This window comes from Ambystoma mexicanum, chromosome 4q (genome assembly GCF_040938575.1).
Source record: "Ambystoma mexicanum isolate Mex_15411 chromosome 4q, UKY_AmexF1_1, whole genome shotgun sequence".
NCBI classification, from domain to species: Eukaryota; Metazoa; Chordata; class Amphibia; order Caudata; family Ambystomatidae; genus Ambystoma; species Ambystoma mexicanum.
This window is the reverse complement of record NC_090928.1, coordinates 1,245,367,895-1,245,391,228: the sequence shown is the minus strand read 5'-3', so window position 1 is coordinate 1,245,391,228 and position 23,334 is coordinate 1,245,367,895. Positions and strand designations below refer to the sequence as shown.

Sequence of the window (23,334 nt, the reverse complement as noted above, 5' to 3'; positions counted from 1 at the left end):
TGAAAGACTTCACTGTGCCACTGCACTGAAGGTGCTTTGTGATAATGTAAAAGATGATGCCTATGGAGTTTGTCAGATTCTACAACCACGTTAAAATACGAGAGTGGGGAAAAAGGGTCTCACTCTCTCCAGGTTAAAAAAAATCAAGTCCTCAAAATCCAGCAAAGTTGCTGGGGGGTCTCTAAGGTGGAGGGAATTAGCAAATTTCTGAAAATTCTGCCTAACAGAGGTCCCCTTTCGATCTTCGAAAGAAAGATGCAATACTCCGCAATTACCACTAGATGTCGGACTATATGCACAGCATGTGATTCTAAGCAGATTCACAAGCATCAATAACATTTATATTAAAATATAGATGTATTATATATACGGTATACTTAGCACAATAAACCAACACATAGGTATACTTTTCAAGGGGTCACTTCTTAGTTGGTAGTTGCTGAACGTATATAATTGTTACAGGAGTTTGACAGTTCTATCGATAATACCACACGCCCAAAAAGTAATCCGGTAATTGCATTTAGTCTGCATACACATACGATAGTGGTTTTTAGGAAGGAAAACAATTGGTCAGTGTTATTTGTTTGTTGTATTTCTATAGCGCTCCGGACCCGGGAGTATAAGGGCGCTTAGTCAGAAATGAGCCATGTGCAATATATACAGTTTATAGCTGAGGTCTAACTTGAAGGTAGACTTTTTGTCAGAAGCCACCCAACGGCCAGCTTCCTGAACGTTTGGAAGGATTTGGACGTCTTAATATTCAGAGGCAAGGTGTTCCAGAGTTGGGAGGCGAGGACAGTGAAGCTCGAACCTACGGCTCTTTTAGAGGTAAATCTAGGTACTGTGAGACATAGGGTATTGGAGGATCTCGTAGTTCTAGGGAAAGATCTCAGAGTAAATTTGTTAGTAAGGTGGGGAGGGGCTAGCTGGTTGAGTGCTTTGTAGGTAAGGCAGAGGGTTCTTAGATCGATTTTATGTTGGATGGTGAGCCATTTGCATGATGTTCTAGTGGCAGAGATATGCTCACGCCTGGGAATGTTTAATGCTGCCCGTAGCGCATTATTTTGAAGGACTTGGAGTTTGCTAATTATCGCTTGATTGGCACCTAGGTAGAGGCTATTTCAGTAGTCTAACTTAGATTGTATAAGAGCTCTAGCTAGTGTGAGGCAACTGTTAGAGGAAAGAAATGGTCTACAAGCTCGAATTAGTTTTCCTGTATAGGCCGTGGCTGAGGTGGTCGAATTGACTTGTTTGGCAAGGTTGGTATTAGCATCAAGGTAAAAGCCAAGTGTTTTTACATTTTTGGCAATCGGGATAGTGTTACCGTCGATAATGATGTTGGAATAGTTGGGACTTAGTTTTTGTAAGTTGTTAGGTGAACCAACAATGAGCAGTTCAGTCTTCTCGTCATTCAGGCAGAGGCCATGTGTGGCCATCCATGCCTGAATGACAGAGAAGATTTCATTGATCTTGGTTACATCAGTTTTGTAGTTGCCCGAGATAGTGAGGAGTATCTGGGTGTCATCCGCGTAGTTTGTGTAGGTAACACCCAGACGGTCCAGTTTATCAAAGAGGGGCTTTGTGAAAATATTGTATAAGGTCGGTGAAACACATGAACCTTGCGGGACACCGCAAGTAATGGGGATAGGGTCTGCTGCTGCCACCGGAGAGAAGAATCTCATGGTTCTATTGGCCAGGAAGGACTGTATCCACGCGACTATCCTAGCAGAGCTTCAGGCTCTAGAGGCAGTTACGCGGCACAAGTCTTTCAAAGTCAAAAACGCAGCCCTAGCTAAAAGGCAGTTCATAGCAGTTTAAAGTCTTGCAAAGCAGCATAAATTAAAGGTTCCAGTGGATACTTTCTAGTCTCTAGGAAGGAAGATACAATAAGGCTTAACCAACGCCGGAGACCCTGTAAAAGGACTCTAAAAAGGTACACAAGCAGGCACTTGGGTCGGAGGTAAGAGGGGGTTGCCCTGGACATCTAAATGTGCACCCCAATGCTCTGGAACTTTTTGGCATCAAGTAAGCAATAGCTTTTTTTCCCCCCAAAGTACCATAGTTTAGGAGAAAATGTTTGTGGTAGATGCTCCGCGATATTACAGCTCTGGATCCGACCTCCAGATTCCTTGGTCTGATGACTGAAGGGAGAACAATGGACGGGATCTCTCAACAGCAGTCGAGGGAGGATCTCTGGCACGACTTTCAGCAACTTCTCTTGTCACATTGTGGTTTTGGCACCTTTTCTGCAGCTCCAACAAAGGATGTGATTTGCCCAGTCAATCTTCTTTGCTTCCTGCAGTCCCGCACTCTTATGAGGGGGTCTGGACGAGTTGGATCGGATCTCTGGAGTGTCCTTGAGGGCTCAGCAAAATTTGGACGGATTCTGCCTTTCCACAACGATGCACTTGAAATGGGAAGCAAGACTCCTGGTATTGGGGTTCCACAGCTCTGAAAACTCACAGGACCTCGAGAGACAGCTCAAATCATAGTTAGTCTTTGGACTGGTTGTTCCCAAAAGCCAAAGGAAAGGGTGCGTCCTCTTCGGAGCTCCTCTGTCACACAGAAAACAGGGTCAAGACAGCAGTCATCGCTTCACGGTGTTGAGACCCTGTTTGTCTCGGGAGGATAGCTCAGGGGCAAAGTGCTCGCCTTGCAAGCAAGACGACGCAGAGCTACACAGGTTCGATCCCCAGGTCCGTGCTTAGAAACCTCAGTACTAAGCGCGTTATAAATAACCTATCATAACAAAGGGTCTGCAGGCGTGTCTGGCCGTCTTCTTTGGTTACTTCAGGTACGTACCAGTGGTCGACTTTTTCACTTCAGATGTCACCTTTTATACAGTTCCAGCACACACACCTCTGCAATCTCTCTCAGCAATTTACTGAAAGGGGTGTTTGACTGTCCAATCAGGACAGCCAGACCCCCAGTGGGAGCGGATTCTATTCAGGCACTCAGGCAGACAAAGGACGGGGGGGTGGAAAACTCCTCCCCCACTTCCTGCCAGCCCAAACACTCTGGAGCCTAGGCGGGGACACCCAAGGGTTTCCGCCAAACGCAAAAAACACACCGGCCTCTCCCTCCCTGAATGGTAGAAGAAGAGCTAACAAACATGCAAGTAATGGCGAAAAAAGAAGCGAGGCCCCAAGTTGGTACATGGCTGTCCCTGTTCTGCACTACCGGAGCTATGGATAAAGCCTGCGGTACAAAGATTAAACAATAGCCACCAGCCATAACTAGGAGATTGTCTATGTGACTAAAAAGTCACAGGAGCAGAGAGACGTGGGATACTAGGTATGCCTGTGGCACTCCACATAAGGTGGTGGGTGCCAATCTCTGAGTAGAAGGTTTTTGGAGAGCTACAATCCGTAAGAACTGTAGTTACTCTAGGATAAAGAAAAGAACCGTAAAGTAGGCCCTTAAGGGTCCCTATCAACACGGCCCATAAGCAGGCGTGTGCTGCAATAGTTAAATAGAAATGCCTTTAAGAGCAATGGAGGAAAATAGACTCCTAGTATAGGTAAAATACCAAGAATACAGTTCCATAGGACAGAGCCCATAATAATTAATGAGTGGCAAATGGCTCCGATCATTCAGGATTAAAGAAAAAGGTCCAGAAGTCCAGCATAAAGGGCTGGGGGTCTCACTACGAGAGGGGATGAAGCATACACATGATTAATATCCCTAACGGGTACCTTTAACAAAGGTGGGGAATCCTCAGTGGAGCAATAGTGAGGACTCCTTTTACTGGAAGATTACGAAGCAGAGTGACAACCCTAAGTACCAATGGGAGAGCAGGACCAGGAAAAGGCTTGTTGCTGCTTATTGTCTTTTTTTTGGCAGCATCCAAAGCCCATTCTTCTTCAGCCTGATGATCAAGGAAGCAGGCTTGCTTGGAACAAGGTTCAGCCGCCTGCAATCTCCCTTGTGAAACAAGATGTAAAGCACAATGACATGATTGCAGATTGAATGGATCAATACTTCATATTACGCTCCTCCCCAAGAAGTATTGACAAACCTTGGTGAAACAATTTGCCTCCCAAAATCTCTGCAGGGTTGAAAGCCCTGGGCGGTGCAATGCAGGTAAATTTACAAAAGCAAGTTCGGGTTCAATGCAGCATACCCAGTGCATAAAAAATAAGGAACTGACCGCATGGGGAGCTACTGGCTACATTTATATTGCCCCCAACATCAAATCCAGCATCTTTGACGCTCAACAGTGCCTAGAGCCAGCACGGAGCTGCACCAGGCTCTCTAATAGCTAAATGTTTCTGCAGACCGCTGGGATTTGAGAAAGTACATCTAAGATGAGGAATCTGTGGGAGGAGGTAATCCATAAGAAATACAGTGTTCATAAATATCGGTAAGCACCCTGTAATGTAGAACCAAAGAAATGAGAACACTAAATCCTTTGTAACAGATGTGTTGCTTTTGTGCACGTCAAACATTTAAAGGAAGTAAATGCAACTGACCTGATTAAAATGAACACATTGTTGAGAAGTGCCAAGACCAGGTCCATGCAGGGGTTCCGGTAGATATGCTCACCATTGGGCATGTAACCAGTAAGAAATCTTCCAGCCACAGCTTCCATTTGGCTTGCGGGCCGCTGTGTGCATCTCAGCACTTCTAGAATGCTGGATACACAATAGCTTATCTACAATAAAGAAGATTTACAGTGTACATTAAGTGGGTAAGAGTTTTACAAGACAGGTAGATACCATTTCTCAAGACACAATTTAACTAATAGTTTCAGCCCTCACAAGAGAATTAGTTCACAGTAGTTTGTCTTCTAGTACACTACAGCAAAAATATCAATTAGATAACCGTCAAGCCAGTAAAACGTAAGTAGTATAGAGGCAGCAGGTCATACGACTTCTGGCAGAATTACAACATTTGTCCGTGTGGTGACCAGAATATTGCAAAACTGTTTCCTGTTTATTTGGTTGATCTAGCATGTTCTGGAACACCATCTTGGAACGTTGCTATTTTACATTAAGCAAAGTAAAGCAGGAATACATTTTTGCCCATCTTCATATGAAAATGATACCAAATATTCATGAGAAATCACATTACAAACACTAACTAGACAATTGCTTTTGGGCACAGGGTGAGGCGGCGTGTTGATTAAAAATGGCACTTTGTAATAGCTTCAATGTCTGTCTGAGGCCTTTCACAATATAAAAAGCTAACTGTGCTTTCAAGATTTCCTGGACTTTATAACTACAGGAATATCAATTGTAAATACACCATCTTTCTTCTGGTGCCATTACTAGTACTGTCATCACTGGCTATAAATACTCACTCTTGAACGGTAAAGGGCTGTTGGGTTTTCTGAGTTTTTGGCAACCACTGCCGGGTCAGCACCAATATATGCAATGAACGTCTCAGGATCCGATAACAACCTGTAATATGAAGACATAAGAATAACTGTTCAAGAAGTATGAAAGCAATAGGCATCTATAAGAAAAAACTACTAAGTAAGTAGATTTCCAACTGTCAACCCCTGTGACTGCTAAAAGGAGTCCAGTGGTCCTCTTTCTGGTACTACACCTTACTTTCTGTAGTGGAGGTTGAGAGCATAATACACAATTCAATACATCAAAGATCACATTGCACCATACACTACTGATCAGATGACTAATATCAGACCATTCATAGCAGAAGAGGGTCAATCTGAGACATGTGATGTTTTTACAGAAGTAATTTTTACAATAGTTATCAGCACTTTATTGTATGTATTGATAAGAAGCACAATGGTTTTCTATTAATTATATTGCAAGTCCTGTGTTATATTATTTCGACAATGGTGTTATATTTTTCTTACAATTAAATTGATGTAATTTGAATAGTTTGATTTCATTCAATGTGTTAATTGCTTCATGATTTCCTTTCGCATTGATGTGTTGAATTATAGGTTAAAAGGTTGTTAAAATAATTGAACTTTGTACCCATTAGACACAATGTTATGTATCTTTAAAGACCAGCTGGTGGCAGCAGCTACATTTTTACCATTGTTGCTTTATTTTTCTTATGCATATTCACGTTTACTGAGTAAGGATAATAAATGTGGCTAGTGCCCTAACAAGTTACTTGCCTGTAATTCCTGTTCTCCAGCATGGGGTCTCACACAGATTCACATGCTCATGAATATTCCCAGTCGTCAGGCCGGGAATCCTCTGTAATATTAAAGCAGTTTCGCTTTAAAGCTAAAAACTGTTTGTGGCTTCTATAGCCTATTATCACTTTAGGTCATACTGTCCCAGCCAATGACATTCGTCCTAATAGGCTCCACCTCTGGGGGACATCTTCAGATTTGGTCATGCAAGTAAAGTGAAAGTAGGAACCAAGAAGAGCCACAGAAAGGTAGGAGAGAGGTTTTGCATGTGAATCCATGTAACACCCTTGCTGGAGAACTGGAGGTACAGGTAAGCAACTTGTTCCTTCGCCATCATGGGGTCTTACATGGATTCACATGCTCATGAATACAAATACACAGCAGTACATATACACAACCGCAGGAAGCGGCAAGGCTAAACAGAAGCAATACACTTAGCCCAGCAACAGACTCGTCTCAATCAAATAGGTTGCATAGAACTGCTTGGCCGACCCGGGCTGCTCTAGTAGCTGCGATGGATCTGGTGGAATGGGACCGAAGCCAGGCTGGTAGCGATATGTTGGCCACACGATGGCAATGCGCAATTGTTAGGGAGAATTCTCAGAAATGTGCCAATTCCTCTCCACCTTAGACACCCCCAGCACCTTTGCTGGATTTTTGCAGACACATTTTTTACTTTGAGAGTGAGACTCCATTTTTCCATACTCATGTATTTTTCTGTGATTTAAACTCGGTTTCTTTTGGTTGTGGAGTCTGACAAATGCCATAGGCATCTTTTTACATTGTGAGACACAACACCTTCAGTGCAGTGGCACAGGGAAGTCTTTCAGATTTCCCACCTTTCTCTTGGATAAATTACTGTTTCCAAGAAGAGTAAAGTGAAATTGACTTTACTCACATTTTGTAACTTTCTAGACCCAGCACACACTATCTTACAATAGGGTGCTGGAGGGGTTACGTAGTATCCCCTTTGTCTAGTTTCTCATGTAATATTTATGTTACCCTTTCTACAATTAATGGCTGGTGTCAGTGGCTTACTTTTAACTACTGTGCTTTGTTTGAACCGCGTGCTGCATTCGCAGACCCAGTAGAGCACCTTGGGTGCCATTATTGTCAAAATGGCCCGGTCTTTGTTTCGCCATTTCTCTGTGGAGAGGTCCTTCGAGATTTACTCTGCGCGCCAAAACCAGTTTTGGTCCCTTTGTTCATGTTGTCTTTAGCGGGATTTATGAGTGAAGCCAGCCTCTGGCTCCAGAGAGTCTGGCAGGGGCAGGAACTGAGGGAGGGTGCCCAAAACTCTGCTTAATCCCCATGGTTACAGGAATCGGCAAGGACAGCCACCCTGCTGTCAATTTGACAGCTAGGCTGGAATGAATGAGAGAAACCTGCATAAAAGGCAAGGCTTTTTGGCTTGGTAGGCAGAGTCGACCACTGGACGAAGGAATCCGAAGAAGAACTTGAAAGAGACGCCTGCCACAACTCACGGACCGTTGCTTTGCCCGGTGAAGCCCTATGGCTGTGCTGAAGCTCTGAATTCGCCTCGACTAGAGAATCCCTGCAAGGACAACTTCTCCCCTCAAGTTGATGGGACCAATCAACTCGAAAGTGAACTCGTCTGGACATCCGCTCAGAGATGGCTGTACTTCCTTGCTGTGGCAGGAACCAAAGTGCCAGGGAGAGGAACAACAGATTGGAGTGCATCACTTTTAAGTCGTACCTGAGTTACTGGAAGATCCTCAGGACTCCCAGGAAGCAGGACTGGCCAAGCCTGAGCCCCCTCAATAGTGTGCTGGACCCGAAGTGCGAGGAAAGTCCAGCGTGGTATCCAAGAACCTGCGGTGGTGCTATTAGCTGAATGCCGGGAAGCGCCGCTGAATTGAAGTTTGCACTTTGCGGTTGCCGACCGTCCCATTGCAGTGCAGACGTCCCCAGAAGTCCTCCCTCTTGTCCCCACGAATGAGGCCCAGGAACAACAGGACCTGCAGAGCTGCAAAGGAACAGAAGCCAGCTGAAACCATTTCTTCTAACCAAAGGTATTGTACAGTTTAAGAGAAATTGACTCTTGTTGGGTAGCATTGCTTGTTGTCAGTTGTCACTTGCCGTGGTTGCTTCTGCACAGTTGCTTGCCTCTTCTACTCTTCAGCTACCAGAATTGAATATTTGCCTTCACCAGCTTTCTGACCAGTCCCCGTGCAGTGCAGGAGTCCCCCGACGGCCTACCTCTTGTCCACACGACTGAGGCTCAGGAACAGCAAGATCTGCAGGAACTGCCAGGAACAGACGTCGTCAGCTGCATCTTTTTCTTCATTGTAAGGTACTGTGAAAACCCGACCAAGAGAATTTACCTCTCACTCGAAAGTGCTTGAAACTTTGGCAACTTGCAGGCCTAGTCAGCTTGTGATCCAACATATGAATCTTTCTTTTACGACCTACTTCTGAGAACTTTGGCATAGACCATGGGTGCACAACATACGGCCCCGCAGGCCAGTTGCGGCCCGCCATGCTCTTTTGTCCGGCCCGCGAGGCACAAAGACTTTCCTAATGGAGGGCGGCCCGCAAGCAGCATCAGCCGCCCTCCATTAGGAAAGTCTTTGTTGTCTTCCGGGCCGAACAAAACACTGGCCCTCATTAGCTCAGCACACGCACCACGTCGCTCCTACGAGCCACGTAGTGCGTGTGTGCTGCACCAATGGACAGTCAGCACTACGGCTAGCGTGGTCCATAAGGCATGATGCCAGAAGGCATTTCAGCCTTGGACCACGCCAGCCGTAGTACGATTCCAGCGACTTCCAGCTTACCTGCCTTCCAGCACGTCTCCGGTAAGTGGTCTGTTTGTTTGTGTGTGTATGTTGAGATGCGGGGGTGTCGGATGTGTATGAATGTTTGGATTTGAATGTTTTTTGTGTGTATGTTGAGATGCGGGGGGTGTCGGATGTGTATGAATGATTTGAATGTTTGTGTGTATGTTGAGATGTGGGGGTGTGTGGGGGGTGTCGGATGTGTATGAATGTTTGGATTTCAATGTTTTTGTGTGTATGTTGAGATGCGGGGGTGGGGGGGCTGTCGGATGTGTATGAATGTTTGGATTTGAATGTTTTTTGTGTGTATGTTGAGATGCGAGGGTGGGGGGTGTCGGATGTGTATGAATGTTTGGATTTCAATGTTTTTTGTGTGTATGTTGAGATGCGAGGGTGGGGGGGTGTCGGATGTGTATGAATGTTTAGATTTTAATGTTTTTTGTGTGTATGTTGAGATGCGAGGGTGGGAGGGTGTCGGATGTGTATGCATTTTTTGATTTGAATGTTTTTTTGACTGTATGTTGAGATGTGGGGGTGGGGGGGTGTCGGATGTTTATGAATGTTTGGATTTGAATGTTTTTTGTGTGTATGTTGAGATGCGGGGGTGGGGGTGTGTGGGGGGTGTCGGATGTGTATGAATATTTGGATTTGAATGTTTTTTGTGTGTATGTTGAGATGCGGGGGTGGGGGGGAGTGTCGGATGTATATGAATATTTGGATTTGAATGTTTTTTGTGTGTATGTTGAGATGCGGGGTTGGGGGGTGTCGGGTGTGCATGAATGTTTGTTTTGGAGTGTAAGTGCGGTTTATGTTGAGATGCAGGGTCTGTATGTGTGCATGCTTGCTAGTTTGTATGCTGATTTGGAGGGTGGGGGGTTCTGGTCTGTATGGGTGCTGGTTTGTGTGTCCTGATTTGGGGGGTGGGGGTTCGGAGTTGGGGAGTGGGGGGTTCGGGTCTGTATGGGTGAATGTTTGTGTGTGCGCTGAGTTGGGGGCTGGGGGTTTGGAGTTGGGGGGTTCGGGTCTGTATGGGTGCATAGTGTTTGGTTGGGGGTGAAGGGGACATGGGTCATAGTGCTTGGTTGGGGGTGAGGGACATGGGGCATAGTGTTTGGTTGGGGGTTGAGGGGGCCATGGGGTATAGGGTTTGGTTGAGGGGGCCATGGGGCATAGGGTTTGGTTGGGGCTTGAGGGAGCCATGGGGCATAGGGTTTGGTTGGGGGGTTAGGCGGCCATGGGGCATAGTGTTTGGTTGAGGGGTGAGGGGGCCATGGTGCATAGTGTTTGGTTGAGGTGTGAGGGGGCCATGGGGCATAGTGTTTGGTTGAGGGGGCCATGGGGCATAGTGTTTGGTTGAGGGGTGAGGGGGCCATGGGGCATAGTGTTTGGGTGAGGGGGCCATGGGGCATAGTGTTTGGTTGGGGTAAGGGTACCATGGGGCATAGTGTTTGGTTGGGGTGAGGGGGCCATGGGGCATAGTGTTTGGTTGGGGTGAGGGTGCCATGGGGCATAGTGTTTGGTGAGGGGGCCATGAGGCATAGTGTTTGGTTGAGGGGTGAGGGGGCCATGAGGCATAGTGTTTGGTTGAGGGGTGAGGGGGCCATGGGGCATAGTGTTTGGTTGGGGGTGAGGGTGCCATGGGGCATAGTGTTTGGTTGGGGGTGAGGGTGCCATGGGGCATAGTGTTTGGTTGGGGGTGAGGGTGCCATGGGGCATAGTGTTTGGTGGAGGGAGCCATGGGGCATAGTGTTTGGTTGGGGGTTGAGGGAGCCATGGGGCATAGTGTTTGGTTGGGGGTGAGGGTGCCATGGGGCATAGTGTTTGGTGAGGGGTGGGGGCCATGGGGCATAGTATTTGGTTGAGGGGGCCATGAGGCATAGTGTTTGGTTGAGGGGGCCATGAGGCATAGTGTTTGGTTGGGGGTGAGGGTGCCATGGGGCATAGTGTTTGGTGGAGGGAGCCATGGGGCATAGTGTTTGGTTGGGGGTTGAGGGAGCCATGGGGCATAGTGTTTGGTTGGGGGTGAGGGTGCCATGGGGCATAGTGTTTGGTGGAGGGAGCCATGGGGCATAGTGTTTGGTTGGGGGTTGAGGGAGCCATGGGGCATAGTGTTTGGTTGGGGGTGAGGGTGCCATGGGGCATAGTGTTTGGTGAGGGGTGGGGGCCATGGGGCATAGTATTTGGTTGAGGGGGCCATGGGGCATAGTGTTTGGTTGGGGTCCATGGGGCATAGTGTTTGGTTGAGGGGTGGGGGCCATGGGGCATAGTGTTTGGTTGAGGGGTGGGGGCCATGGGGCATAGTGTTTTGTTGAGGGGTGGGGGCCATGGGGCATAGTGTTTGGTTGAGGGGTGGGGGCATGGGGCATAGTGTTTGGTTGAGGGGTGGGGGCCATGGGGCATAGTGTTTGGTTGGGGGTGAGGGCGCCATGGGGCATAGTGTTTGGTTGGGGGTTGAGGGCGCCATGGGGCATAGTGTTTGGTTGGGGTCCATGGGGCATAGTGTTTGGTTGAGGGGTGGGGACCATGGGGCATAGTGTTTGGTTGAGGGGTGGGGGCCATGGGGCATAGTGTTTGGTTGAGGGGTGGGGGCCATGGGGCATAGTGTTTGGTTGGGGGTGAGGGTGCCATGGGGCATAGTGTTTGGTTGGGGGTGAGGGTGCCATGGGGCATAGTGTTTGGTGAGGGGTGGGGGCCATGGGGCATAGTGTTTGGTTGAGGGGGCCATGAGGCATAGTGTTTGGTTGAGGGGTGAGGGGGCCATGAGGCATAGTGTTTGGTTGAGGGATGAGGGGGCCATGAGGCATAGTGTTTGGTTGGGGGTGGGAGCCATGGGGCATAGTGTTGCACTCCAAGAGTGAACCCAATAATAAAGCTGAAACAGGCACAGTTATGAGATGTACATCCTTTGCTTTTTGAGCAAACCTGAATCAACGAAGGCCATACTCCTCTTGGGCAACCCAAACAGCAAACTATAGCAGTCCAAAATAACGTAATGTCCAATCTAGGGTCAATAAAATATATATAAGTTAATTAAACAGACGAGATACAATAACTAAATAGAAAGAAATTATAACAATGGAACATGTGTAGTACACAATGTAAGTTTGAAATGCAAATAAAAATCGTTACCCCTTAAAAACATTCTTTTTCCATGTGTTTAATACAAATTGGGGGTTTAAAAAGCCTCCTGCCACGCCCCGCCTACCGCCCCGCCCACATTTACTTTTCAGCCCACTATAGCCCTCATGTAAGGTACTTTCGGCCCTCTGTCAAAATCAGTTGTGCACCCCTGGCATAGACTGTTCAGATTAACTTCCAGAACTGCATTATCCTATACAAGACTTTAGCCCATTGACTTTGGCCTAACCTATTGCATTGAATCAACTCCTCTGGGGAACTCAAACTATTTGCACAGTTTAAGAGTACCTGTAATATTCGTTTTATTAACTTATACATTTTTGCTCCTACTTCAAATGATCTTAATGCCATTTTGCTCCTCCTTCAAAGTAGTTTAAATGCCTCAGAACCTGATATGGGGAAGTATTTAAGTATATTTTTGTGTGATATAGATTGCCTCCTTCTAGTGAATGTTTTATAATGGACTGTGAAATAAATTAGTAAGTGTTTTACTAAGAAACCTTGAGTGTAAGAATCTATTTGAATACTTGTAATTATAGACCTCTGTGTAGGGAGTAGTTTCTTACCTGTAACTCCATTTCTCCAGCGTTGGTATCTTTCATGGATTCACATGCTTAGAATATTCCCCGTCGTCAGACTGGGAACCCTCGGTACACATATATAGTCGTTTCCTATAGGAAAAAACTTCCGACACTTGTGTGTCCTATCCACATCTACGTCCTCCCCGGGGACGTCCACGCACGCCCCATAGGACGTAATGGTATATAAGCCCCACCCCCGCGGGTCCCGTCAGATTTCGACCCCTCCAAAGAAGAAAGGGGGAACCTGTTTATGCACATATCCTGCGCATTGCATTCCGGGGAGGCTGGTGGGCGCATGTGAATCCATGAAAGATACCAACGCTGGAGAAATGGAGTTACAGGTAAGAAACTACTCCCTTCTCCAGCATTGGATCTTTCATGGATTCACATGCTTAGAATAGATTGTATAGCAGTATCCTAGAAGAAGGAGGTGAGAATGCAATGCAACATACATTATTAAAGTAAAACACTCCCAGTCCAATATATATATATACGTAAGCAGTAACATTTATATTAAGGCGATAGATCAAGGAAAAAACCAAACATCGGCAAGGTAAGGACAACAGTTTCACCATTTGGCTTACCTCATTGGAAAAGATGGCGCAGCACTGCCCTCCCCATCTGTACTTCATCCGCATGCTGCCTTTCCAGGCAGTAATGGCGTGTGAACGTGTGTGGGACAGACCACGCCGCCGCCTGGCAGATGTCTGTCAGAGGAATTCCTGCCCATAGAGCCACGGAGGATGCTGTCGATCTCGTGGAATGGGCTCTAGGGCGTCCTTGTAGGGGGTCTCCCAGCCTTGGAGTGACTAAAAGTAATTGCCGAAGAGACCCAACGAGCCAGGCCTTGCTTGGAGATTGCCCTTCCTCTCGTCGACGGACCATCTTTCATGGATTCACATGCTGGTAGTTCTGAGTTCTTGCGTTCTTTGCAGATAAAACTTTAACGCTCTTTTCACATCGAGCGTATGTAGAGCCTTTTCCGCCGTCGACGACGGTGTCGCAAAGAAAGTAGGGAGAGCAATGGTCGAGTGCTTGTGATAGACCGTCGGTACTTTCGGGATGAAAGTAGGGTTAGTTGATAAAATTACTTTGTCCTTAAAGAATGAACAAAATCAATGAAGCCTGCCAATCAGCGCGCTGATTGGCAGGCTTCATTGATTTTGTTCATTCTTTTGTATATGAAGGGGTACCGAGAATTTACCCTTCTACGCACTGCCACTGCTGCAAACCTCTCAAACACCTAATTAGAACAAGGGTGCGCGCACCTACCCACATTGGGAATTTTTTCTCGGAATCTTTTACTACGGTTGTCCTTAAAGAATCTCATATATGGAGGATCTATGACCAATGCCTGTAATTCCGACATTCTTCTAGCCGATGTAATGGAAATTAAGAAAGCCAAGTTTCCAAGATAGGAACTGCATGGATGAAGAGGACATTGGCTCAAATGGAGGCTTCATTAAGGCCGCCAAGACCACATTTAAACTCCACGACGGTGGGAACCGTTTCGTAGGGGGGAAAGTTCTAAAGAGACCCCTCATAAAATGTTTCACCAGTCTGTCACTGAATAATGGTGAAGACTGTCTTCTCCTCGTAAACCTTGAAATGGCCGCCAAGTGCACTTTGATGGATGATGATGATGATGATGACAGACCACTCTCAGCTAGGTGAAGAAGATACGGAAGAATTTGTTCAGGGGTTACTTCTAAAGGCTGAACTTCGTGCTGTGTTTGACACCACGTACAGAACCTTCGCCATTTGCATATGTATGATTTGTTAGTCGAAGGGGCCCTAGCCGCCTGCAGAATTCTCCGGCAATCCGACGAGACTTTCAAGCTGCCAAACTGTGAAAAGTCAGGAGCCATGCTGTTAAGTTGAGGCTGTCTGGGTTGTGGTGCCACACCGTTCCCTTGTCCCTGGACAGTAGGTTCGGCACTTTCTGTAGAGTTATAGGCTGTTCCAACGACAGATGTAGGAGGTCGGAAAACCATGGTTGTCTCGGCCAATACGGTGCTACTAGAATGACCCGGCATTTGTACCTGCGAATCCCCTGGATTGTCCTCCGTATAAGGGGGAACGGAGGGAAGGCGTACAGGAATTTGTCCGTCCAAGGGAACGAGAACGCTTCCCCCAGGGATCCTTTTTGAGGCCATCTGCTCACGAACTGTTCGCATTTCCTGTTTTCTTTCGTTGCGAAGAGGTCGATTGAGGGGGTCCCCCACCTTTCGAAGATTATTTGGAGCTGACCGGTGTCCAGCTCCCACTCGTGTATTTGAGCCATTGTCCTGCTCAGGGAATCCGCTTGCACATTCTTCACACCCGGGAGATGGTAAGCCACTAAGGATATGTTGTGTTTCAACGCCCAGTGCCAGATCTTTTGAGCTTCCGCCGAAAGGGTCCTGGATCTGGTGCCGCCTTGTTTTATCAAGTAGAACATGGCTGTCATGTTGTCTGTCAGCACTCTTACTTTTGATCCTTTGATATGTGGAAGGAATGATTTCAAGGCCCATCTCACTGCCCTCAGTTCCAGCACGTTGATGTGTAGGTGCGATTCGGTCGAAGACCATCTGCCCTGGGTTTGATGATCGTTCATGTGTGCTCCCCAGCCCGTCAGGGAGGCGTCCGTGATGATGGTGTACTGAAAATCCGGTTCTTGTAGAGGAACCCCTCTGTCCAGGTTGTGAAAGATTTTCCACCATTGGAGGGATCTGATGACACCCTCGTCGTCGACGGTTATCCTGTCTGACCACCGGCCCGTGGCCTGCTTCCATCTGTCCGACAGGAACTCCTGTAGAGGCCTCATGAACAATCGGCAGTTTGCCACTAGGTGGATGCACGAAGCCATGGAACCCAGGATTGCCACATATTTTCTCACGGAAAATGTGCTCTGTAGGCGAAGTTGACTCGTCAGTTGTTCGATCTTCAATATTCTGTCTAGGGACGGTTTCACTATTCCCGAGGGGGTTTCGAATTGAGCTCCCAAGAACTTCAAGCTCTTTGAGGGCTTTAGAGAAGACTTTTCGAAGTTCACTGCGAACCCCAGTCGTTGCAGAAGTTGTAAGGTGGCATGTACGCTGTCGTTGGTCGACGGTGGGGAGGATCCCCTCACAAGCCAGTCGTCAAGGTACGGGTATACATGATGCCCTCCCTTTCGCAGCCAGGCTGCCACAGGTGCCAAACATTTTGTAAACGTTCTTGGGGAGGACTTTAGACCAAATGGGAGCACTGCAAATTGGTAGTGTGTCTGACCTACCATGAACCTCAGAAACCTCCTGTGTTTTTGACACACCGGAATGTGGAAGTACGCGTCCTGTAGATCTAGTGACGCCAAAAAATCGTCCCTTTGGACGGATCTGATCACCTCCTGCAGTGTAAGCATTTTGAATTTTTGACTCTGTAGGGTCTTGTTAAGGTCTCGCAGGTCGAGAATAGGACGCCATTTTCCGTTTGGCTTCTTTACCACAAAACACTGAGTATACCCCTTGGCCTTTCTGCGATGCAGGGACTAATTCGATGGCGCCTTTCTGTAACATGAGTGTTACTTCCTACCGCAAGATGTTTAGATGTGGCTGGGATAGATGTATTGGTGGACATTTTGGAGGTTTGCATTTGAATAGTAGGGAATGTCCGTACCTCACAGTGTCCAAAACCCACTGATCTATTGTGATGGTCTCCCATTCCTCGATGCAGCTTGACACTCTTCCTCCCAGAACGGCACGCTTCCCGTCATTGCTGGTCTTTCTGTTTGCTCGTCGACGACGAATAAGTTGGTCGTCTCTTGGAAGACTGGAAGTTTCTGCGCCGGCTTGAGGTCTGAGAGGCGCGTCTATATCCTTGGGAAGGATACGCTGATCTACCAAAAGATCTATCCCTGGTTGCTGAGAATCTTGCGTTTCCAGATGCTCCTCTAAAGGGACGAAAAGAACGAAAGGGCTTACCACTCTGGAGAGAACCCAACGAGCGTGCTGTATCTGAGTCCTCCTTCATGCCCTTCAAGGCCTCGTCCACTTTTCTCCGAAAAGAAGATCACCTTCGATGGGCATGTCCAAAACTTTATACTGTACTTCGGGTCTGAAGTTGGTGCACTTAAGCCAAGCCTGGCGTCTTAGAACAACTCCGTTATTTATTTGTTTAAAACCCGAATCTGCCAGGTCCACCGCTATGTTAATAGCATGATTCGATGCCTCTTCGCCTTCTCGAACCAGGGACATCGCCGTCCTATGTTCTTCCGGGAGGTGGTCCAGGATAGGTGCCAGTCTGTGCCACATCTCCCTGTCATATCTGGCCACAATCGCCAGGGAGTTAGCTGCTTTTATCGTTGAGGCCCCCACAGAAAGAACCTTCTTACCAAACACGTCTTGGCGCCTCGCCTCATTATCAGGAGGGGTACAGCATTTATGTTGGGCCTTTGCTTTTCTCGTCGCCGCCGACGACACCACCGAGTCCGGTGTAGGTTGAGCCGAAAGACACTTCGGTGTAGAGTCTGGTACCTTAAATTTCTTTTCAATGCGGCCTTTGACAGCCGGCTCAGAAAATGGGTGACGCATGGTTTGGACACCTTCTTTCCAGACATGGTCTAAAATGGGTATTGAGAATATTGAGCGTCTACTCTTGCCCATATAGTCAAAAAGAAAACAGTCCTTTTTCTCCTCCTGTTGGACCAGGCCAAACTCCTTGCATGCTTTTTCCATCATAGAATGAAAGGAACCTATATCGTCCGGTGGTGACGGGTGAGTGGGACTCTTTGGTGTTTCCATTTCCACATCCGACACCCAGGATGGATCCCTAGATGGTGAGAGGGATATATCTGACGCTGACCCGTGGTCAGATAGGGAGTCCGAAAGCTCACCTTCCTCCTGGACTGCTGGAGTAGTTGGAACCCCGATCGATTTGGTCGGGCGGTGTGAAGGGCCGGGCTCGTCGACGGGGGGGTGTCGACGGTACAGGTGGAAGCCTTTCGTCCAGCGATTTCAGCAGCGAGTGTAAGGAGGACAGTACCTCCATGGACAGGGTCGCCTGAGAGCTTGGAGGTTGGGTAAACACCTGAGAGCAGGTTGCTCCTGATGGAAACCTGGGTCGTAGACCGAGGTCCTCCGGGCTCACAATTCTGAAGCCGTCGTCTTCTTTCGAGGCAATTGACGCTGTCTGTTCCTGTAGCAATGTGTCAGGCAGCCCCATATCAAATACCTCCGGTCTCCAGGCCAGAACTTCCGTCGACGAGGACATCGTCGCCGAGGTCGTCGGTGGGTTGATGACGGGTGAAATCGACTGCGTCAGCGGCAGTGAAGACACCGACTGGTTCGTCGTCGTCGATGATGGGCCTGCAGGTGGTTTAGGCGGTCCCGCCTTCACAGCGCTCTCCCTGCGTTTATCCGAATCTCTACTCGTGGCTGATCTGTGTTGATCGCCCGAGGAGGATTTAGGCCTCTCCTTTCCTTTCTTCGACACAGTGGACGAAGATGTCTTTCTTGCAGAGTCTTTAGAAGAGTCCTTAGAAGAGTGACTTCGTGGAACGTCCTTTTCCACAGGTCGTGACTTCTTAGCCGGGGGTTCCGACGAGGTTGAGCGTCGAGGGGCTCCTGATGTTTTCGCAGAGGCCACACTGCGCACCGAGCCCACCTCTGACTGAGGGTACGCTCCCGCACCGTCATTTAACCAGGATACCAGCCGGCGGTTTCGATCCTTCAGGGTTTTCTGGGAAAAACCTTTACATATTTCACACTGGTCTGCCGAGTGGTGAGGGTGGAGGCAATAAATACAGTCTAAATGGCCGTCCCCCTCATAAACCTTCTTCAATCCGCACGTGGCACACGGGCGAAAAAGAGGTTTACCCGACATTCCGACAAAATTAACAAACTCACAGGAGTTTCGACAATTCGAAAAATCTAGCAGTAGAGACTACGCGAGGAGATCCCACTATCTTTGGAGACGGTTGAAATCTGACGGGACCCGCGGGGGCGGGGCTTATATACCATTACGTCCTATGGGGGGGGGGCGTGCGAGAACGTCCCCGGGGAGGACGTAGATGTGGATAGGACACACAAGTGTCGGAAGTTTTTTCCTATAGGAAACGACTATATATGTGTACCGAGGGTTCCCAGTCTGACGACGGGGAATATTCTAAGCATGTGAATCCATGAAAGAATCAATGCTGGAGAAACATCTTTACAGCTCACATTCCCTCTTGACCTTGACTGCTCAGCAGCGCTACCAAATAACTGTATTACAGTTTTTTGGTAGCGCAGCAACAGCTGTCTTCTTCTAGCTCGTCTTCAGTTCTTTCGTTCCAGTGGTCGATTCTGCCTTCCAAGCCAAGAGACTTGCCTTTTGTCCAGTTTCCTCCCATTCATTGCAGCCTAGCTGCCACTCACCCAGCAGGGTGGCTGTCCTTGCCGGACAGTCAGCCGGCCAATCACACCAGAGTGCATTTGGGTCTCCTAGTAGACTAAGCATGAGTTTCAGGCACCTCCCTCACTTCCTGCTCACCCCAGACACACGGGCGCCAGAGGCGGTCTTCAGTCCTGAAGCCCGCCAAAGGCGTAGGAAGAAAGGGACCAAACCAGGTCTGGCGCGCAGTGACAAACTGTAGAAGGACCTTTCCAAAATGAAATGGCGAAGAAAGAAGCCCGGGACCCGTTTAAACAAAGGAGGCTCAGATGCCATCTTGAAAAACATGGCTCCCGCGATTTAACGCTACCGGTGTTCGCGGTCGGGAAAAATCATGGTAGTTCTTTGTAAAACCACTGCCACCAGCCATTGAGAGGAAAGGGTAGCATTTGACTGCTACATGAGTTTCTAGACAGCGGGGATATTAAGTAACCCCTCCAGCACTCTATTGAAAGATAGGGTGTGCTGGATCTAGGAATTTGAAAAGACTAGTAAAGTCAATTTCACTTTACTTTATCTGGGAAATAGTAGTTGATCCCAGAGAAGGTATTTAAACCATGGGGCAGCCCAAAAGGCTTCCCTGTGTCACTGCACTGAGGGTGCTGTAAAACACAAACGAAAAGATGACGCCTATGGAGTTGTCTAAAACTCCATAAACAAAGAAAACACAAGAGTAAAACACATTCAAAACACATGAGAGAGTGGGAAAAAAGACTCTCACTCTCTCCAGGTAAAAAAATCAAGTCCTCAAAATCCAGCAAAGTTGCTGGGGGTCTCTAAGGTGAAGGGAATTAGCACATTTATGAGAATTCTCCTTAACACCAGCGCCGCCTGAGCCATGTTTGGGGATGATTGTGGTCTTGTGCAGAAGGGATGTGTCCAAGTGTTAGGGAAAATTCACATAAATGTGCTAATTCCCTTCTCCTTAGAGACCCCTAGCTACTTTGCTGGATTTTTAGGACTTGATTTTTTTTACCTGGAAAGAGTGAGGTTTTTTTCCCCCACTCATGTATTTTGATGTGTGTTTTACTATTCTGTTCTTTGATTATGGAGTTTTAAAATAACGCCATAGGCATATTTTCATGTGGGTTACACAGCACCCTCAGTGCAGTGACACAGGGATGTCTTTTTAGACTTACCAAAGGTTTAAATACCTTCTCTGGGATCAACTACTGTTTCCCAGAGAATGTAAGGTTAAATTGACTTTACTAGTCTTTTTAAATTCCTAGACCCAGCACACACTATCTTCCTATAGAGTGCTGGAGGGGTTACCTAGTATCCCCTATGTCTATAAACTCATGTAGCAGTCAAATGCTACTATTTCCTGTCGAAATGGCTGGTGGCAGTGGTTTTACAACGAACTACCATGATTTTTCCCGACCACAAACACTGGTAGGTAAAACTCGCGGGAGTCATGTTTTTCAAGATGGCGCCTTAAGCCCCTTTTTTTAAAAAACGGGTCCCAGTCTTCTTTTTTCGCCATTTTCTTTTGGAAAGTTCCTTCTAGAGTTGGTCTCTGCTCGCCAAACTAGGTTTGGTCCCCTTTATGCCTTTGGCGGGCTTCAGGACTGAAGACCGCCTCTGGCGTCTGATTGTCTGGGGTGGGCAGGAAGTGAGGGAGGTGCCCATAACTCCCTGTGCTTATTCTCCTAGGAGACCCAAATGCACTCTGGCGTGATTGGCTGGCTGACTGTCCGGCAAAGACAGCCACCCTGCTGGTTGAGTGGCAGCTATGCTGGAATGAAAGGGAGAAAACTGTTTAAAAGTTGAGTCTCCAGGACTGGAAGGCAGAGTTGACCACTGGAACAAACGAACTGAAGATGAGCTGGAAGAGGATGGTGCTGCAACTCCTGGACCGTTGGTTTGCCCGATTAAACCCTGCAGCAGGTCCGAATCACCAAGTTCATCTCGACATAGAAGCCCCTTCAAGGAATACTTCTTCCTTTGAGTTCGTGGGACCAATCAACTCGTAAGCCACCTGGATACCATTCTCGGAGCTGGTTAGGATTACTCAGAGAAGGACACCAGCTTGTGTGATTGACGACAGCTACTCGAACCGAAGATCTTCCATTTTGCTAGCTTGTTTGACCCGTACAGTGCAAGAGTCCCCCGAAGTCCTCCCTCTTGTCCCCAGGACTGAGGCTCAGGAACAGTGAGATCTGCAGGAACTGCCAGAAACAACGTCAGCTGCATCTTTTTCTTCATACTAGGGTATTGTGCCAACCCGATTGAGAGAACTTACCTCTCGCGGTGAAAGTTTGTGAAACTTTCACAACTTACAGGCCTAATCAGTGTGTGACCCAACATAGGATTCTTTTTCGTACAAACTATTCCTGGAACATTGGCAAAGACTTTACAGATTACTACAAGAGCTGCTCTTTCCTATCCCAGACACTAGCCCATTGACCTTGGCCTAGGCCTATTGAACTGAATCGAGTCCTCTAGTGAACTGAAAGTATTTGCACTCCCTAAGAAAGTATTTGTGATCTATTCTGTTGATTTGTGACTTTTTACTTCTATTCAAAGTCACTGAAATGCCATCGACTCTGCCTTCCAAGCCAAAAAGTGTTGCCTTTTATGCAGGTTTCTCCCATTCAATCCATCCTGTCAGTAACACAGCAGGTTGACCTGTCCTTGCCGGACAGACAGCCGGCCAATCACCTAGGAGTGCACTCCTGTCTCCTAGGAGACTAAGAACAGGGAGTTTCGGGCACCTCCCACGCTTCCTACCCCCGCCAGAACCCTGGTTTGGGACGCAGAGTAAATCTCAAGAAGGGCCTTTCCACAAAGAAATGGGGAAAAAAAGACGACTGGGGCCATTTTGACAAAAATGGCACCCTTGGGTACTTTACTGCAGCTGCGAACGCAGCCACGGTAAAAGCACACCACGGTAGTTAAAAGTAAACCACTACCACCAGCCATTCATTCATCGGGGAAAGGGTAACATAAAATTGTTACATGAGAAGATAGACAAAGGGGATACAAATAACCCCTCCAGCAGCCTATTGTAATATAGTGTGTGCTGGGTCTAGAAAGTTACAAATGTAAGTAAAGTCAATTTCACTTCACTGCTCTTGGAAACAGTAGTAACCCAAGAGAAAGGTGGGAAATCTGAAAGACTTCCCTGTGCCACTGCACTGAAGGTGCTGTGTGACAAGAAAAAGATTATGCCTATGGAGTTTGGCAGACTCCACAACCAAAAGAAAAAGACAGAAAACACAGAATTAAAAGTATAAAGTCCCAAAGTTCAGCAAAAGAGCTGGGGGTCTAAGGTGGGAGGAATTTAGCACTATACAGAACATTCTCCTTAACAAATTAATCTCAGAAGGTTACAAAGTATATAAGGAACATATAAATGCCAATATTGCGCTAGTAATTGAAATCAACCTAGGGTGTAGGAAGTGTGTATGAAGCATCTCTAAAGAGTGTACTTGCTTTGCCTGGATTCTGAGAAAGTATTTTGCAGTGTATTTTTATTGTTGCACAGGACCGTTAAATACATATTTTACTAGATGATCTTGAGTAAGTGTTATTTGGATACTTGTATGTGTGGATTTCGCCGCTACAGCTCACATTTACCCCTCTTGAGAAGTCTGACTGCTGAGTCGCTACCAACTTGTGTAGAATAGAGCTATACCAATAGGTGGGTTACCTAATACCAAGAGGACAAGAATGGTGTAGTCTCCCACTGTGTTACTGCATACAATCTTGCCTAACAATGTCCCTTACAGGAAGCCACCCACCCCACGTCACTGCCCCCCCCCCCCACACCCCCAAAGTAGGGCTGCAGAAGCCAAGTGTTCCGTAAGAATTGATGTAGTAGCACTCACTGTGTGAAACAACATCTGCTTGGTATCAGGTAACCCACCTTTTGGCATAGGTCTGTACTACACAAGTTGGTAGTGTGACTGAGCAGCCAGGCATATCACAAGAGGGGTAAATGTGAGCTGTAGCAAGGAAATTAGCAAATATAAGTAACCAAGTAAAACTTATACTTAAAAAATTTATTATAACTGAAACCTTATTTAACATAAGTTCTTAAATAAGTGTTCTTTACAAAGGGCAAGGTATGTAACAATCAAATATGCTTTAAAAATACTTTCCCAGAATCAGCACAAGTCAGTGGATTCTCTTTGGATATACTTTTTATACACTTCCAACACCCCGGGGTGACTTCATGCACAAGGACAGTACAAAGTCCCAAAGTTCAGCAATAGAGCTGGGGTCACTAAGGTGAGAGAATTTTAGCACTAAATTGAAACTTCTCCCTAACAAGGCTGTTGCATTAGTCCAGCCAAGAGAGGACCAGAGC

At 47.2% G+C, this 23,334-nt stretch overlaps 1 protein-coding gene across 1 annotated transcript in view; it reads right to left on the bottom strand.

The window, feature by feature from the left end:
- LOC138467361 (exportin-5-like) overlaps positions 1 to 23,334 on the bottom strand; it is a 419,600-nt gene that overhangs the window by 128,285 nt on the left and 267,981 nt on the right. The window contains exons 19-20 of the mRNA XM_069607325.1: positions 5,303 to 5,402; positions 4,473 to 4,654 (exon numbers count right to left, since the gene is read on the bottom strand). Of these exons, the coding sequence (XP_069463426.1) occupies positions 4,473 to 4,654; positions 5,303 to 5,402 (282 nt within the window). The remainder of the gene's footprint in view (positions 1 to 4,472; positions 4,655 to 5,302; positions 5,403 to 23,334) is intronic.